At 39.6% G+C, this 17,897-nt stretch overlaps 1 protein-coding gene across 1 annotated transcript; it reads right to left on the bottom strand.

Annotated features, from left to right (window-relative positions):
- Nucleotides 1–394: 394 nt before the first annotated feature.
- Nucleotides 395–4,211, bottom strand: ZNF281 (zinc finger protein 281). The gene has a single exon (XM_009900899.2). The coding sequence runs from the start codon at nt 3,961–3,963 to the stop codon at nt 1,318–1,320; it is 2,646 nt and encodes an 881-aa protein (XP_009899201.2). The 5' UTR covers nt 3,964–4,211; the 3' UTR covers nt 395–1,317.
- Nucleotides 4,212–17,897: the final 13,686 nt, after the last annotated feature.

Here is a 17,897-nt window from a genome sequence, read left to right as displayed (position 1 = left end):
AGTAGTTGATGTCATCATCAGAAGCCTTTGATGGAATTGCAGCCTTAGGCCCTAAAAGCCTGCAATAATGAACTGCTGCAAACCCCTCTATCCTCCAGTGACATCACTGGTACACTGCTGGGCACAGGGGTCCATATTAGCTGATCCTGATGCAGGATAGGGGCCTTAGTATGTACAATTGGGAGTATATTATTTCTTATCATACATGGAAACCTTTGACACAATTCTAAAAAATGTGGGTGTTTACTGTTCATCATCTGATGCCATAAGGCATCAGAAAGTCTGTAATAATACATGCACTTTCCTGGAATGTAAATCATCAAATGCTACCTATTAAGTTGGGGTGAGAGAGTGAGTAGGGGAGAAGGGTAAGAAAAGGTGTCAATGAAAGAGGGATGGGGGGGCAGAAAACACCAAGATGAAGTCCAGAGCACAAAAAAAGAGGGCAGGTTATACACTAAAAGAACATGGAAATGAATAAAAAGCAAGAGCCAACTTTTCTAACCATGTATAATAAATAATGCATCCCAAAAGCCTATCTGGATGATGACTGTAATTTCAAGTCAGGGTTCTAATGACATGAACCAAATGCACATGTTTTGTTCTCATGGTTTGTGTCAACAGAATCTCTTTAAGGAATTACAGTCTTACACAGGAGTTCTGGGGACATGATTGTGTGTATTAAAGCTACCATTCTGGGCTCTTCATGTAGACTCAAGAATATTTGCTCCACCTGCCTGGAATGAGCAACACCTGGAAGAACAGGAGTACTTTAAAAAAACCAAAGAGAATTAGGTAGCAAAATTCTTTCAGATCTGCCCAGACATAAGAGACAGCAATTTGAAACATCGCAGATCCCTTCCTCAAAAAGCTGAGATATATTTGTCACTATCTGTAAATTGGAAGTTCCAATACACTTAGTGGTGCATAGAATTCCCATGCTTCGTTACACTTTTCCTGAGAGTAAAGCAATTAGAATAAACCTTAGTCCTAGGAACAAAGTTAATTTTTTTGCATTTTAAAACTTTTGGGCTATTCCCTGACAATCTATATAATGTAAATTTGATTGCTAAACATTGTCACTTGAACAAAACCACTATTTTAATCTATTGTTTTTTGATTAAAAACCATAATAAACAGATCTTAAAAAAAAAAAAAAAGTCACACTAACAAGGTAAACTAAATATGAAAAGTTGCATTGAAAAGGCATGTTACATTATTCTTATTAGGACCGTGGAGAAACATTCCAATGGCAGTGTTGTCAAAATAAAACAAAATTACTTTAAGAAGACCCCACAGCCAGTCACAGTCAGGACCTTACCTGTAACTCTGGCTGGTTGGGGTTTTAACTCGTGTACTACATGGCTCACTTACATCAGACATCATATTTGTATACCCTGAGAAATCTGACACTGAAGTCCTTACTCTATGGTCCACTTCTCCATTAGAGTTAGTGATAAAAGTCATTGGCACCCTGCTGCCCGACTTAAACTGCGAACCAAACGCTTGTGCAAAGTTCTCGATCTGGTAAGTTGCTCTAGGCTCTATGTCCTTCTGAGGATCTATCTGGCTAGTTAACTCCTGAGACGGGATCTGAAAGCTTGTTGAGGATTCCAAGTTTTTCTGTTCCTTCTGTCCAGTCAGTTTCTGAGATGTCGACTGGTAGGTAGATGAAGTCTCTATGTTTTTCTGTGGATCAATGAGATCATCAAGCTCTTGAGAAGGAGTCAACTGTTGATGCGTCGCCTCCAAAGCAGACAAATAAAAGCCTGGTTGAGATCCAAGCAACATTCCAAATGGAGGTTTTGGCAATGCAGTTGGCAATACTGAGGTAACAGATTGGCTGAAGCCACACTCAAGTGGAGATGTAGTGTATATCTGTTTGTCTTGGAACAGAGTGTGGTTATGGAGACTTGAAGACAAGCTAACAAATTGAAAACTGGGTCCAAAAGCAAAACCAGTGCTATTGGTTGTTCTTTCAAAGGCTTGTTGGAGGTATTTTGAATATTCTTGCAACATGCTTGCCTTATCATTTGAAACTGTTTGAGAGTTAGGGCTCAAGTTTTCTTCCTGAACCATTTCTGAATGTTCTCCTGAGGTGTGCAAATCCACACGCTGTTCAGTTATACTGAAAGGATCTTCTTTCTGGCCTTCCGACTTGTGAGAGTACTGGTCCAAAAGGCTCTGCAAGACTTCATCAGGAATACCAGACTTGTCATGGCAAGACTTTATTTCACTATTTAAAGATGCTGAATCAATGAGAGATAATGGAGCTTCGTTATCCATAACACTAACACCTGCAGACTGGATGACGGACTGCTGGGAAGTCATGTGTCCGACATTAATTGAAAAGGCACTGTTACTGCTTGCAGTTTGTAAGTATCTTCTTTTCTTTGAAAACTGCATGGCATCATCATAATTGCTACTTATTTGACCTGGTTTACTGCCTGTACTTTGGAGAAGGCCAATAGTTTCAACACTAGTATTGGCTACTAGGCCTAGTGAGCTGCTCTGTTTCCCAGACAGTGGTTTTTGCCCCAGAATATCTGGCAGCGGTGATAGAAAATTAAGGTAGTTTTTGTCTGCCTGTTTTCTGCTTGCTTTTTTCAGGATCAATTTTGGCACCTTCTTCTGGAGTTCTTCTACACCTGTGCCAATTAGACCACCACTGGAAGACACAATAGGAATATCAACTGCATAATTTGGCATGGCCACGTTACTTGTAACTGGAGATTCAGTTACTTTGCTGCTACACTTATTTCCTTTGTTTTCAGTGGATGTACTTTTTGTTTTGCTTTTTCTCCTTGAGGAACTTGTATTTCCCTGAGACAACGCAGCCAAGCTACCCATGTTATTTGATGATCCGGGCTCCATTCCAGCCCCTGCTTTACCTATGGCTTCACCACATGTTCTTCTGTGTTTCAACAGTCTATCAGTCCTTGAAAAATACTGCTGACAAGTGTCACATTTGTATGGCTTTTCTCCGCTATGCGTCCTCTTGTGTCTTTCCATATGGTACTTTTGGATAAACTTCATACTGCATTGGTCACACCCAAAAGGTTTCTCCCTACTGTGGATCTTCTCATGTCTCTGCAGCAAGTACTTCTGAATAAAGCCCATGCTGCACTGGCTGCACTGGAAAGGCCTTTCCCCCGTGTGAATGAGCACATGTCTGCGCAAGTGGTAGGAGCTCCTGAAGGCAGCGCTGCAGTGTTCGCAGACGTGAGGTTTCTGACTGGGGGACGCAACGGCACCTTCTGCGTCTCCCACCAGGGGGGGTTTGGATGAAGCACTTGGCTTCCGCTTGGCTTTGATTCCCTGAGTTTCTGGCTTTGGCCTCTTTGCCTTCTTGACCTGGGCATCGTGCTTTGGCTCACTCGAGCTCCCAGGGGCGCCCTCGCCTCTGCCACTCAGTAACAGGTCTCGGTGGGGATGCTGGTGCAGGTGGTGAAGAAGGGTAAGGTCCTGGATCACACTCTGGCCGGTTCCTTCCCCGCTGCCGCTCCCTAGGCCAGGGGGTCTCTCCTCCCCCGCCCCTCCGAAGAGCCCCCCGTAGTGGTGATGGTGCTGCGGGTGCTCTTCCTCCTCCTGCTCGCTGGGTTTCTCTTGCTTGATACTCACTAGAGACTGCAGAAAGCCCCAGGGGCTCCTCTGCGAGGAGGAAGGCGCGGAAGGGAAAGCCCCTGACGGCTCCTTCTTGAAAGTCATGTCCTGAGGGGGAGGAGGCGCCGGGGGCTCGGCGGCCGCCGTGGAGGAAGCGGCGGAGGAGGCCGGAGATAACACGCACTGCGGGGGGTGCTGGGCCGCCGGGGGGGGCGCGGCCGCCCGGGTGAAGCTGGTAACCGGAGGCAGGCGGTGGTTGAACATAACCATGCTGGGGGGGAAGGTGGGCTCCATGGCCGCCGCCCTCTTACTGCTGCCGCTGCCGCCACCGCCGCCGAGGAAGCCGCTGCCGAGTTTCATCCCCCAGGAAGGCGGGCCGGAGAGGAGGCGCGGCCCAGAGGGGCTGCGGGACCCGCCGCCCGCCGGACACCGCTCGCTGCCTGGCTGGCGGGCTCCCGCTCAGCGGCTGGCTCCAGCGGCGGCCCCGCACCCGCCGCGCGGGCGCATCGCCGCCACCCCCACCCGCGCCGACGGGCGGCCCCCGGCCCGGGCTGCACTTACGGCTCCCGCCGCTGCCTCCAGTTAAAAATAACGCCGCGTCCGCTCCACAATGGAATTAGCAGCCCCTAGGCCCCGCACTGCACATGCGCGGCGCGTAGCACGCTGGGTACGGCCCGGCCGGACGGGCAGCCAGCGGCAGGGCAGCGCGCAGGCGCCAGCGGCCCCCGCCCGCCCCTCAACCGGTCGCCGCGGTCGCGTGGGGCTGGCGGTGGGGGGGTGGGGGGCGGTAGGGCCATGTTGGTGGACGCCGCCGTGGAGGGGCAGGCCCCGCCTCGCAGCTCCCGCCGCCGCGTTGCCATGGGGCGTTGCCTGGGCTGGGCTCCGCTGCCGCGGGCTGCCGGCCGCGCCGCACGGCCAGGGCGGGAGCCCCGGGCAGCGCCGAGCGCCGTCCTGAACACGCGCTCCCGGCTTGCCGCCGCGTTGCTGGGAGCAGAGTGTGCGACAGCCTTTCTGTCACCTAGGAGCGTGACAGTGCCACGAGTGGCGCCGAGCGGCCGGTAGCGTGCGGTACCGGTCGCCGGCGCTGCCAGCCATGCTGAGCGGACGGCTGCCACCTAACGGGACCGGGCCAACGCCACCCTCTCCTGCAGGAGAGACTCGCCCTATAATTAAAATCACAGGTGCGGCCGCCCTCCTGCTAGCGGCATTATCCTGCCCGAGCACGTTACAAAACAGCTCAGGTCTGTACGCCTCCCATTCAGGATCGTAGCTTATTAAATATCTCCGGGTAGGGAGAAGCTAGAATGTAACATTTGTAACAGTCAAATTGTGTCATGGCAGCTGCTACTTTTATCTCAAAAGATTAAGATTGTTCGAACAGAGCACCACTAACCTAATAAACCGACTGCCAGAAATCAGATACCACTAATAAAAACTAATTTGGTGTAGCAGTTTGGCACATTATGCACAGCCCAGCGACGCACATTGCATAGGAAATCATCACCACATACAAACTGGCAACTGCGACCTCGTGATTCAACCTCTTCCCAGCTGAGAACCCAGCACTGACAGATTAACTGCGGGCTGCCGACTAGCTGGTGCCCCTACCCCTCAGCTTAGGTCCTGGTTTCAGCGGGAAGAGGGTGAACTTCTTCCCTATTAGCTGGTGCAGTGCTGTGTTTTGCGCTTGGTGTGAGAGCAATGTAGATAACAAACATGGTTTAGTTATTGCTAAGTAGTAGTGCTTATCCTGAGTTAAGGACTTCTCAGTTTCCCATGTCTCTGCCAACGAGCAGGTGCACTAGAAGCTGGGAGGGAGCATGAGCAGGGTGGATGAACTAAGCTAGCCAAAGGGGTGTTCCATACCATAGGATCTCATGCCCAGTATACAAATTGGGGAGTTGGGCTTTGGCGGGGAGCCCATAGCTGCTCAGGTATCAGTGGGTGGTGAGCAGTGGCATTGTGCATCATTTGCTTTTTCTTGGGTTTTATTTATCTTTGTTATATTAATCTTCATTATGATTACAGTGGTGTTAACAATAATTTCAACCCATTAGTTTATTTGTTTGTTTGGGGATTTTTAAGTCTCCTCCCCATTTCCACTGGGTGTGGAGCGAGCAAGTGGCTGTGTGATGCTTGGTTGCTGGCTGGGGTTAAGCCACAGCAGCTTGGCTTCAAGTGGTGGAACCCAAGTGGAGCAGTCTCTGTCACAGTGTTACCACAACTCCATGCTGCTAATCATGCGTGTTGCTTTAGTTGCAAGGTATGGAAAGAATTCATCTTTAGAATGGAAATTAGCTAAAAGTTTTGTTATTTTTAAATAGTTTGTGTGTGTGTGCAGAAGTTATTAGGAGATTATTTTCCTTGAATGCTAATAAAGTCTGAATGGAATTCTGCTTCATTTGTTCTGACTTGAATTTTATTGCTGAATTCCAACTTCTATTAAAATGTGAATTGCAGGGAAACTTTAGCTTACAAACTTGAAACATAACATACTGATTTTTATCATTAACATAATGTAAGTAATAGAAGAAGGTGGATAAATTCCTTATGATTTTTCTGCTTTATTTGTTTAAAAAAATATAATTATGATAGTTCAAGCTGTAAAGATCAAGCACTTCCCATTGGCCTAACTGGCACAAAGCCTTCAATCAGATGTTAAAATCTTAAATCTACCTCATTCATGTTAAAAATGGTATTTGATGCAATTTCTATACTAAACAAGAATTTTAAGCACAATTTCTTTTAATATTTAAATTGTTTCCTTTAAATACTATGTAAACTAACAAGTACTTTTAAAAGGTAAACCAAATTATGAAAGTTTAGGACTGTCAGGTTTAGCTTAGTGTTAAAAGAAAGACCAGGAATTCAAAAAACTTAAAGCAGCAGTAAAATATTAGTCAATGCCTATGAGAAATGAGTCTGTCCCTTTATTCAGGGTGTCTGTGTTTAATGGTAAGCTGGGATGCATATAAGCTAGTCCAAGCATGAAGGGCAGTAGGACACTCATATGGAAAGCCAACTTTGTCCCTCAGTTATCAAGATAAGAAACCTGTCATTTCTCTCATTCACTCTGTCAGCCTTGAGATACTCCAAGCAGACTTACCTCTGTGTTGTACACCCCATATATCAGGAAGATGAAGAGACCCTGTAAAATAAAATGGAGGGAAAAAGCTGTTAACTCTAATCATTTCAGCAGTAGAAATACCTGAAATAAACTTTCCTGGGAACAGACAAAAGAAGACACACTTCATCAAGGTCAATTTATTTTTCTATTTTTCAACATTATAAGCTGTACCTTGAGCATTTATTTGATAACATCAGAATGCATCGCCTACAGTGTTTGTGGTATTCAACTGTTCGGCAATGAAAAACTTTGCACTAAAGGATCTAAAACGCTAATTAGAAGAATTAATTTGAATGGTCTCCTGAGCAGCACAATACATTTTAGAAAGTGAAAACACCAAGATGCTGAAGCAAACTGAGAAGGTGCAGACATCTTTACTTTCTGATTTTTTTTAAAAAAAAGCTGAAATTAGGAAAACATATTTCCTAATCCTACACTGAAAATATATTTGTGCATCTGTAGAAATGTATGCACACCACTTAATTATTTCAGAATTGTAAACAGACAAAAGTAAGAAAAAAAAAGTAGTGCAAGTAGGCAAATGTTATACATGGTTTATCAAACTTCTTTTAATAGCTTGCTTCTAATCAGTCTATTATTAGACAAAACAAGTTAAAAAAACCCAAACAAAATACTCACTTCGGTGAGTTTCTATGAAGATTTTCACATTTTTGAAGGATGTGTTTCTGGGATCTAAGTTAACAGTGCAAAATGTTACTGATTCTTGCAATCTGTAGGCAGGATCCTGAAAAATACAGGCAGATTGCTAGGAAGAACAGAACAGCAAATGGAAATATAGTGTAAAAGTCTTCAGAAATTGCTTCTGTCACTTAGATTCACCATGTGTTTATAACCTATTTTAAAGTTTATTTGCAAACCAACCCTATTTTATAATATTTAAGCTGTCCATTTGAATATATCAGGAAAAAACCTTTGCTTTCAGGCAGAATGTATTTTCTGAGAAGAAACTACGTTTGAATAACAAAGAAATTACAAGTTTTAATCCAACCTGCAAATTACTTGAACACACCATGGGTTAATTCTAGATTTACTCATTAACAAAATCATCATGTTGTTAGGCAAAGAGCAATAAGAAATATCATTCATATGTAATGTTTCCATGGATTACTCAGCGCCAGCATAAAATCCTTGGAAGAGCTAGTATTTGCTTAGAATCATAGAATTGTTAGGTTTGGAAGGGAGCTCAAGGATCATCTAGTTCCAATCCCCCTGCCATGGGCTTGTTTGTTTGTTTGTTTGTTTTTAAAAAAAGCCCAAGTACTGTACTTCCTTTCAGTTCTTTCCAGATTGTATCAGTGACCTCAACAATAAGTAAGAGCAGATTCAAAAAACAGCTACATTTTGGAATGTGCCTTCATATAAAATATACCACAACTATATTACGCTGCTTATTTGCAAACAGAACCAGAATGCTAACTTGGATAAATTACTCACCTGCAAAAGCATTTGTAGAATAAAATCACCATTATCTCTTCAAATATGGTGTTAGTGAACCATTCTGCATCTTTTCACAGTATCATCTGAAATCTGCATTTAGAGTTTTGGGGGAAAAAAACAGAGATTGGAAATTGTGTCTTAAGTTACACTAATAATTTTTTTTCTGAGAAAAGTAAATATTGAAGTTATAGGAAGTAATAGGAGCACATCATATTTGCATTGAACATAGGCATCTGGCAGCTGATTATTCAAATTATTCACTATACAGCAATATAAGCAACATCACAGCTGTTTTGTAACTGAATTTTCTGAAAAAAAAAAAAAAATCATTATAAGTAAAGTCCCTTAGTACATTAAGATTTTGATAGCACTGAAAGCTGTAGTGTCAGTTTAATGTCAGTGCTACCAATACAAATGTTAATAGTGTAAACACACATAAACCTATGTAAGCATTTTTATTTATGAAGCTGATCAGGGCCTGCTTTATGTTTGCATTAAAGAAAGGAGGAAGTGTAAAGTATACACCTTTACTTCCTCCTATCTACATTTCAGGTTCCCAGGATTTTAAGGATTTCCCTCCCAGCCATGTGTCAGGAATGGGTAAATGCCACAGTAAGAGGCAGAGAATGATCATCTGTTAAGATCAAAGAAAAAAACCCCAAAACATTCCTGTCTGAGACTGCTCCCAGAATAGTATGTAAAAACACATGCTGCTCCTTATTCAGGTACTTTCATGACTGAAAAGTCTTAACAAAACTCTTAAGTCCAAACTATCTTGTTTGCTATCAAGACTTTTAAAAAAAATAATTTCTTTTTTAATGTATATATACACACATACATACATGCACAGATTCAAGCCTTCTAACACACTGGAATGCCTTTTTTTTAACCTAGAAATGAACAAAAAATGCTTTTAATGGCTTCTCAGTCTATTCTGAAATCTATTAATCTCATAAATCACAAGGAAACAAACTGGTTAGCGACTTAGGTTTGGATAGTTGGTAATCTTACAGGAAGTCTAGAAACAAATTATTAAAGATTCCAAAACTTAAATTGACTTGCCAAGGCTTGGCTTTTCCTAAGCTTAATATCAGCTTATTTAAATATTTAACTGTTAGAAATAGGAAGTGCTGTGGATATTATTATCTTATTTCTTCATGTAGATTTCTGGGATTTTTTTTCCTTGTTTTGTTTTATTGTCAGGGGAGCATGTCCATCAACAAATTATGCTGATGGAATCAGCCCAACAAGGGCTTGCAACAAGTTACAAGGTATTGACACTCACAACAGATGATAAGGGATAATTTTCCATACAATGCTATCATCAGTTACCTGTACAGGATAGTTTGTGGTCCATCCGAGATGAAAATGAAGAGTTAAAAATCCTCAGGTGGTTTGAAGTGTTCAAAATAATATGGTCTTATATAATTGAGATCTCAGTTTCTTTAGCTCATTGATAGCAAAAAAAGAACTTCCTTGTTTCTTCAGTGGGCCATGCTGTTGCCTGCTGCATGATTTTATGAGTGGCTGCCTTAACTCTTTGGTTGCTCAGGCTGGTTATGTGGGGTTTTGGGGCTTCCAGGCATTAGGAAGCATTGTGATCAAGACAGCAATTTTGTCCAGAAGAGCTTTATTACATCTGTGGGGATTTAAAAAGAATAGCTTGCATTAAGAAGCACAGAAGGTACATTTGTGGGGTTTTGTTTTGATAGTACTTACGAACACTCAATAAAACTGTAACCACACTATGCTAAGTAACGTATATAGAGAGAATAAAGTCATCTATGTCTTGGAAAGGTTAAAGGTTTCCAGACAGAAAAACTGGCCAAGGGCAGAGAGGAAACAATGTGCAAGCACACCTGTTATTTTTCAAGTCTCATGGAAAAGGAGGATGTGTTCTTGGCTGATGTCAAGCAGGAGCTAAAAAACCTTCAGCTGAGCTACAGTCCTGCCTTTTGAAGACTGAAGAACTACTGCATGCTTAATTACAGTTCTATTTGTCACTCTGTGCTGGGCGTAAATGGATTGCTCTGATTTTAAACTTGGCAGGACTTACCAGAATTGTCCTTGCTATCTTGAATAAATCAGTCTATGGACAGTTCTAATCTTTAGCAAGTTTGTCAGGATCTCTTCCAATTTGGGTGGTACCACTGAAAGTTGACACTCTTATCAGAAGTTCATTCTGCTTTAGGGCAACAGAAACCTGCACAGCTGTTCTATCAGAAGTTTCTTTCCCCGATTTTAACATTTGTATCTCAATCTGTTAGTATTTGACATCTTCTAAAAACTTCCTTTTCTAGACACCATATTTCATTCGGGATTAAACAGTAAGTTACAATAATGTTTTGGTGTGGTAGAGAGTGTTACAGTGAGAATTCTGATATTTTTCAACGTGCCCATTTTCAAGTATGTGGAGTTACTTCATCCTTCTGTTAATTTTTAAGCCTTTGATCTTTCATTTGTTTGACATAACTAAAAAGGATTTTTAAGAATTCTCAGCTACTAAAATCCATACTGGACTACTTCCAAAGGTCAATTAAATAAAACCATATTAGCAAAATATGCATGTAAACACTGCATGCTAGGAGATTTTAGAACATAAATTAAATACTTGCTTAGTAAACTAATACCTAATAAAAACAACATTTTAAAGCATGCCTCTAATATGGACTGAAAAATTTCCATCACTGAAAAAGTTTTGTGTTGCAAGAAATTTTATGCTGTATGGGAGAAAGATAGATCATATACAGTTATACTGAACTAAATCTTATTTTTCATAAATTGAAAACAACCAACTGAATTACAGCAACAGAAACTGCAGATTGCAAGCAGAACTCATTTTACTCACTCAACTGGTCTTCCTGTAATCCTAAAATGAATTAAAAGTTATCTTGGCAAGGATAAATTAGAGGTTTGCTGTTTCTTTTAAATCCACACCAGTGCTAAAATCTGTAAGGCTGTGGAAACTTGTGGCATACAAGATCAGAGTTAATGCAAAAGATACCAAATTCCTACCATAGATGAAGTCAGAAATCTTTACTTCACCAGTTAAAAAGCTTGACATTCGAAACAGTGGTCTTGTGAAATTTCAAAGTCATTGTCCCACAAGCAGCTTCTCCAGCTCTTGCAGTTATCACTTAAAGTAGTACTTGCAGACTTGGCAAACAGGATGAGACGACATGGTTTAATTCAGATTTTCTGCCTATAAAAACTAGAAGTTAAACAAAAAGAAAGAAAAAAGGAAAACAAAAAGGCAGAAAGTTTGTAATGCTGCCAAATTAACAAATTTGGTACTAATAAACTGACATAGTAAAGACCCTGGAGTGAATCAGCAACCTAACCCGTAAAACACTCTTTGGTATGTCCTTGGAGATTAATTCCTCTTTGTCTTGGTTGCATATGGAGCAAGACAATACTTCCTTAGCTCAGAGCCATGTTAGAAAGATACTTGCATTAATGTCAGGTGAAGTGGAGATGGGTAGGTAGAGTATCACTCTGGATTCCACACCAAGTACTTCTGTAAGAAATGAAACAGAAAACCAGTTTTTCAGGCTTTGTTCTGTACACATTGCCACAAAGACAAATATGTCCCGTACTGAAAATGATACCAACAAATACAAAGTCTGGTCTTTATCCACAGAAATTTTGATGATTCATAAAAGTGATGATGATTTCAGAAATACTGGTTTAACTGCTTGTAGGGAAAGGAGCAGTAACGGTTGAAAAGTGGGATTTTAGCCAGCTGAGTGTCCTACTGTCACAATTCTTAGACTTCAATGACAAGAACAAAAAAATCCCACCTTGGTTACCAGGGATATTCTAACACCTTTCTTTCTCAGAGACATGTGATGCTAAGGAGCCACATAGCAAATTTTAGATAAAACATGTAGTCAAATAGCTGAGATCTAATGTACCAAAAGAGCAGCTCAGATTTTCCACAGGCTTAGCAAATTAGCATTCCTTGTTGCCAAATGCAAGCCTACCCTGAAGTTTGTTTTAGATAAAGTCAGCAGTAACCTCTCTGCACAAAGGTATGTTTAGAATGACAGGAAATTTTCCTGTTGAAAAGAAAAAAAAAGGTTGGAAGCAAGGTAGAGAGGTCATCTATCCACCTCTCTGCTTGAACAAGGATAGGCTGTTTAGGTGTCAGAATAAGGTATCATATATAGCAAATTTCTGATGTAAATTAAGTATGACATCTGACAGGGGTTTTTAACCACCTTATCAAAATCCTATTGGTTAAGCCTTTCAGATATTACCTTGTTGTTGATGCATGAATAACTACCTTAAAAACAAATACAAAATATAGTAATAAATAATTATTTGAATGGCACCTGTTGGCACACACCATGCCTTTCTGCTGGTTCTGAATCTCTCTGAGAGGTAATCATCACTTTGGTCCAGATTTGCAGAGGAGTTCAGACACCTCAGCTGTACTGATTTCAAATCAAGTTTTAACGTGAATTAGACTCTAACTGCTATTGCATATATGGGGAACCTCTGATGGGCCCATGATAATACACGACTATATTCCAAACCATATATTCATTTACTGATATTATGGTTGTGGATCTGAAAGTTAGCAGAAGGAGCAGCTACTCAAAAATAGGGTTGCAGGGTGGTTGGTTTTTTTTCCTTGCCTGTTTTTCTGGGGTTTGATCCTTGCTTACAAAATAGGGCCTGGTTTTGATAATATGAAAAAAATAAAGTTACGAATATTAGTTTTGTAACTTCCAATTTATATTTTGAAAAGGATAATAATCCAAGATTAAAAGGAAAAAGCCAGATGTTTCCAAACCAAAGATCCAGGTGTCAAATATTCACTACACCGGCTTGAGACAGAAAATGAAAAATTTATTCCAAGTCTAAATATGTTGATGCAAAACAGTTTCCAAAGGTCATGCTTACATTCTCATGGTTGTTCCCTAGCAAATGTGTTCAGTTTGCAATTTCACTTCTTCCATGAGCTAGCTCTGCCGCGTGACGGCGAAAGCCACAATGGCTTCCAACTGCTTGTGTATAATCAAGGTCTCTCAAATCTTTAGATTTATACTGTATCTTGGGTTCCAAATATGCCATTGAAATTTTGCTTTCAATCGTACATCACTGCAGTTGGAGTAAAACCCACTGTGGTTACATTCTTTGAAGGTCTCTTCATAGTTTTCCTGCATACTATGCAATGAAGCCTTAAACTGCTTTTATGATGGCAGCTGACTTTAGGGAAAAAAAAAAAATAAAAAAAGAGAGAGAAACAAAATATAAACCAGTATCTCAGGTATAATTAATAAAAAGAACTTGCAGCATTTTACCATACCAAAAAAAAAAAAGCCCGTTTAACTGTAGGGCTGTATAAATAATTGATTTTTCTTTCAGTCACTGTCTCAAGCATTGAAATTATTTGCTACTTCAGGACTGACTCAAAATGCATGTGGTTCTCAGTTCTTATGGCAAAAGAAATGAATATATTTAGGGAGGGGTGGGTACAAGAAAAAAATTAATTCAATAATGAAACATTGACATTTCATTTGGCTTCTTTTTGGAGTTTTTAAAGACCTGACAAAAATATATATAAAATGGTGGTTTTAAAAAGGATGAGCATATTAAACCACACTTTTTTACACCTAAAACCAACTCACATTTCCAAGGTTCTGAGAAAATCAGTCTAATAATAATTTCTAAATAATTCATAGTTCAGTAATGCAAATTTAAGATGGTAACAGAGAAAAAAAAAAAAAACAAAAAGGAAAAAAGTCTGTTTCTATGTTAGTTTGCAAATAAAATAAAGTGCTCTAACAACATATTTTATGAAAAACAGTTAAGCTCTGGATCTCACTTTCATTAGCATCACCTCTTTCAGGTCTTACTACCATGGAACACTTTTGTGCCAACCTTCCCACTCTTCCTCCTTAACTTTACATATGTGGCTGGCAAGAAAGGTAAAGCAGCCACTCTAGATGGCAAGGCAGCATGGGGGCAACATGGGGCAACATTATCTGTGGATCTGTGAGGAACAGTAAGGAGGATGAGAAGAAAAGAGTCAAACGAGGAGCAGAAATGTCAAGTAGGAGTCTTTATAAGGCAGCACAGTTATGTGCAGTAAAAGTAGATTAGAAAAGATGAACTAAATGCCAGAAAGTTTGCACCAAACCTATCTGGCAGCATAATTCTTGAAAGATAACAGAGAAAAGAAACAGCTCTCAAGATTCAGTATAGGCTATGCATGGGATAGCTGCACGAGGAAGCTATTAATTGAATTCAGATGTTATTAAATAATTCTTTCAAAAGAGAGGTTAGTGTCTGCAGTTCAATCTATTTTTAATCCAACCAGAAAATGTTCTTAAAGGTACAACAACAGTAAGAATATCACATAATATCTAAAAACTAGTTCATCTCTGTGCAGTATGATTTAAATCGGATCTTTGCTGACCACCCAGGGAAGCACTAAAAGTAGCTGTAAACAGAGAGCCATTGAAAGGGAAAAAGAAATATAGAGACAGAACTTAACATAGTTTTCTACTACTGTCCTCCTTTCACTGTTTGTTTGGTTTTTTTTTTTTAAATTTCTTTTACATATTACTAATAATCCTGTGTTTACAGAGTCAGTAGCCATCTTCATTTGGCTGAGCAGGACACAACTGCCAAGTTACTTGAGCAAAGTACAAGGGCAAATCACAGTGATTGGGTTCTTTTGGAAAAAGTCATATCAGGTGGTCAAAAAATATGTAGATAAACTCAAGAGTTTACTGTGACCAGGAAGATTTGTACAGTAATTTTTGGGAAAACAGTGCTGACAGGATCTTCTAATAGCAAAGTGTAGGGGTTGGTTTGTGTTTTCTTGTTTTGCTTCTGGCTTTTATATTCGTTAAGTCAAATAAACAGCATTCCTCATACATCATAATTAATACTTGGAAATGTCTGGTTAGCCTGGAGAACCTACAGACATAAAGCATTTAAGGTTGGATGGAAGGGAAGATTTCACATTCTAATCTCCTTGCAAAGCAGGGGGATTCAATAAACCTCCTCTAAATATTTGACAGTTTTCTTCTAGAAATTATTTTTCACCATTGAAAGGGTAGATTGTATGAAAATTTAATTCAAAAAGTGATATTCTAATAGCAATAAGCCATTCCAGAGTGTGGATTTCTAGACTTACTGCCAAGCTTTTTGAGTGACTGAAGGCACTTGGTCATCAGCCTTGGTCTTCTTTGCAGTATACCTAGGACATGCACCAATAGTCCACCAGTGTACATCTTTGAGTGGCTTATTACTACTACATATTAATCAATGAAGCAGTTAGTTACTATTCATTCCCCTACAGCTAGGGAGTAATGAAAAACAAAGATTCTGTTTGCAATTAAAAGACCATAGTGTCTTCAGGGTCTGGGGAGAACCACAAGTTTCAGTCCAAGGAGACAATAGTTTGAGTTCAAACTGGCATTTAATTTTGATAACACAAACAACTTTGGATGCAATATATGCTTAGAGATGATTCCGTACTAAGAACTGACCATAAACACAAAACTGGGAGAAGTCGATGCTACAGTACATCTTAAAATTATGATAAAGGAAATATTATAGAAAGGATTGTTCTGACAAAAATTATGTTGATATTTCAGTGCCTCAAGAGCACTGGGGTGGACTTCACTACGTTTACTAGCTACATTTACTTAGTTTACAGAGCAATCTTAATGATAAGGTGGCTGAAATGAAGAGGGCATAATTCTTCATCTGTGTAAATTCATTCACCAGGGTGCACAAATTCCTGTGCATGGGGTGTTTTATCTGAGGCATTGCTGGTAATAACTTGGTAAGTTACCTCACATAGGTGTGCACAATAGGCAGCACTAATTGTACTCACAACATGAAACATTTCCTTTGGCTGATGGACTGAAAGCAAGAGCCCTGCCTTACATGACTACTCTGTTTAAAAATAATTTGATGTTGAGCTCATTTTGGAGCACATGTAAGAGCTATAGTGCATCGGTTCTGGAACTTCAGGGTTCCTATAGAACCCTGTGTGATTTGTTTATGATGTGGTGATGATTGACTGTCAGTTACTAATAAATGGTAAATAAAAAAGTAACCTGTGATATTAAAGTACTACATTAGCTACATTGTGATTAAATTACAGTAACACCACTAGCTATAAACCTTTATAGAATCTCCTCAGCCATGCAGTAATTCTCCTAACTATACTATTATGTAGAGCACAAATATTTCTTTGTAAGTCCAAAGCAATACATCAGGGAAGCATTTACTGCTAAAGCTAGATTGAGAGTAAATGCATCTTGGGTTGCTATGAATAAAGCTCTAGCTTCTCATTACTTTATGACAAGACACAGAAATTCACTTTACTTTTCATTTAAGCTTTTCTGCTCCAGTTTATAGATGTATGCCTTCACGCTTTTATTCCCTTCTCGCTTCAGCCGTACGTAATAAATGATTATAAATTTTCACATTTGACCACCTCTCTGCTAGTCTCATGCTTAATGCACAAAGTTCGGAAGCTGCAGGTAAAAATTTCACAAACACTTTTATTTATGATGTTGTCCTTGGTAACAGAAATTTCAATGTACTGAAATGAAAAGTATGATTAAAGGGATACGACGTCCTGACAAGGATAGTAGAGGGCAGCCTTCTATTTCCCACTGAAAATATATAATACTTTTTTGACATCAATTTCATAGAGAATAGACATGGGCTAGTCATGAAAAAAAGACACAAACATGTTTCTAACTTCAGTGTTGTTGTGCTGCTTTAAATGAAACTTATTCCAGAAATATTTTGTCCAAGTTACATAGCCTTCAAGGTAAAGTCAGGCACGTAGCTGATACTCTTGTATAAACAAGGAAACAAGATACTATGCAGCAGATAAAGTCTATTAATTTTCTAAAAAATTAAAAAGCAAAATAAACAAACAAAAAAAGACATCTCCTGTTAAGAGAGATATCCTTTTTTCATTTCCTGTTGTCACTTCCAACCTGGTTTATTCTATTCTATTCCTTATCATTTTAATCCTACAACAGCATTTATTTCTTGGAGCTTTTGTCTTTCTGATTCTAAATTCATTTTAGCTAACTCCTATTGTCCTATGCAGCTGAAAAGTTGTGACATATCTGAAGCATTTTTTAAATAGTACTCTAATAATGATTGGTTTATAATTAAACCCATTTTGTCTCATTTCTTTCTAAAAACGAAAGTGTATAAAGACCATACATACAGCATTAAGAGTGTTGATCCTATTTACAGGTAAAGGGGGGCACTGAAATAACATTAAGGTTGTGGTACAAAAATACATAGTTTTAAGTTACATGAAAAATAAATTAATCTTTAACAATATCTAAAACATCACCTATCTTAAGCTTTTTTTTTTTTAGATAAATCAGTTTAGTACCTCACTCTTAAAAGTGGCACAAATTACTTAACTTTAAAATTATAATAATATAATCAAACACCTGCTGTACTTCACCATCCAGGCAAATATTTTATCCAGTTTTCAATAGCATATTCTTATAAATGTGTTTACAAGAATGGAACTACCACATTCCAAAGAACTGGATCAAATTATGCTCAAATCTGTAAAAATTATTAAAAAAAATAAGGTTTCTATATTTAGTCTTTTAAGGAAAAACAGGCAAACCAAGCTATGCAGAGGAAGGGGATAATTCAGGAGTTCGGTACGTGAAACACTGAACTTTTCACCCCTAAA

Source organism: Dryobates pubescens, chromosome 11 (assembly GCF_014839835.1).
Source record: "Dryobates pubescens isolate bDryPub1 chromosome 11, bDryPub1.pri, whole genome shotgun sequence".
NCBI classification, from domain to species: domain Eukaryota; kingdom Metazoa; phylum Chordata; class Aves; order Piciformes; family Picidae; genus Dryobates; species Dryobates pubescens.
The sequence above is the reverse complement of the archived record's forward strand: the minus strand, read 5'-3'. Positions and strand labels throughout refer to the sequence as shown.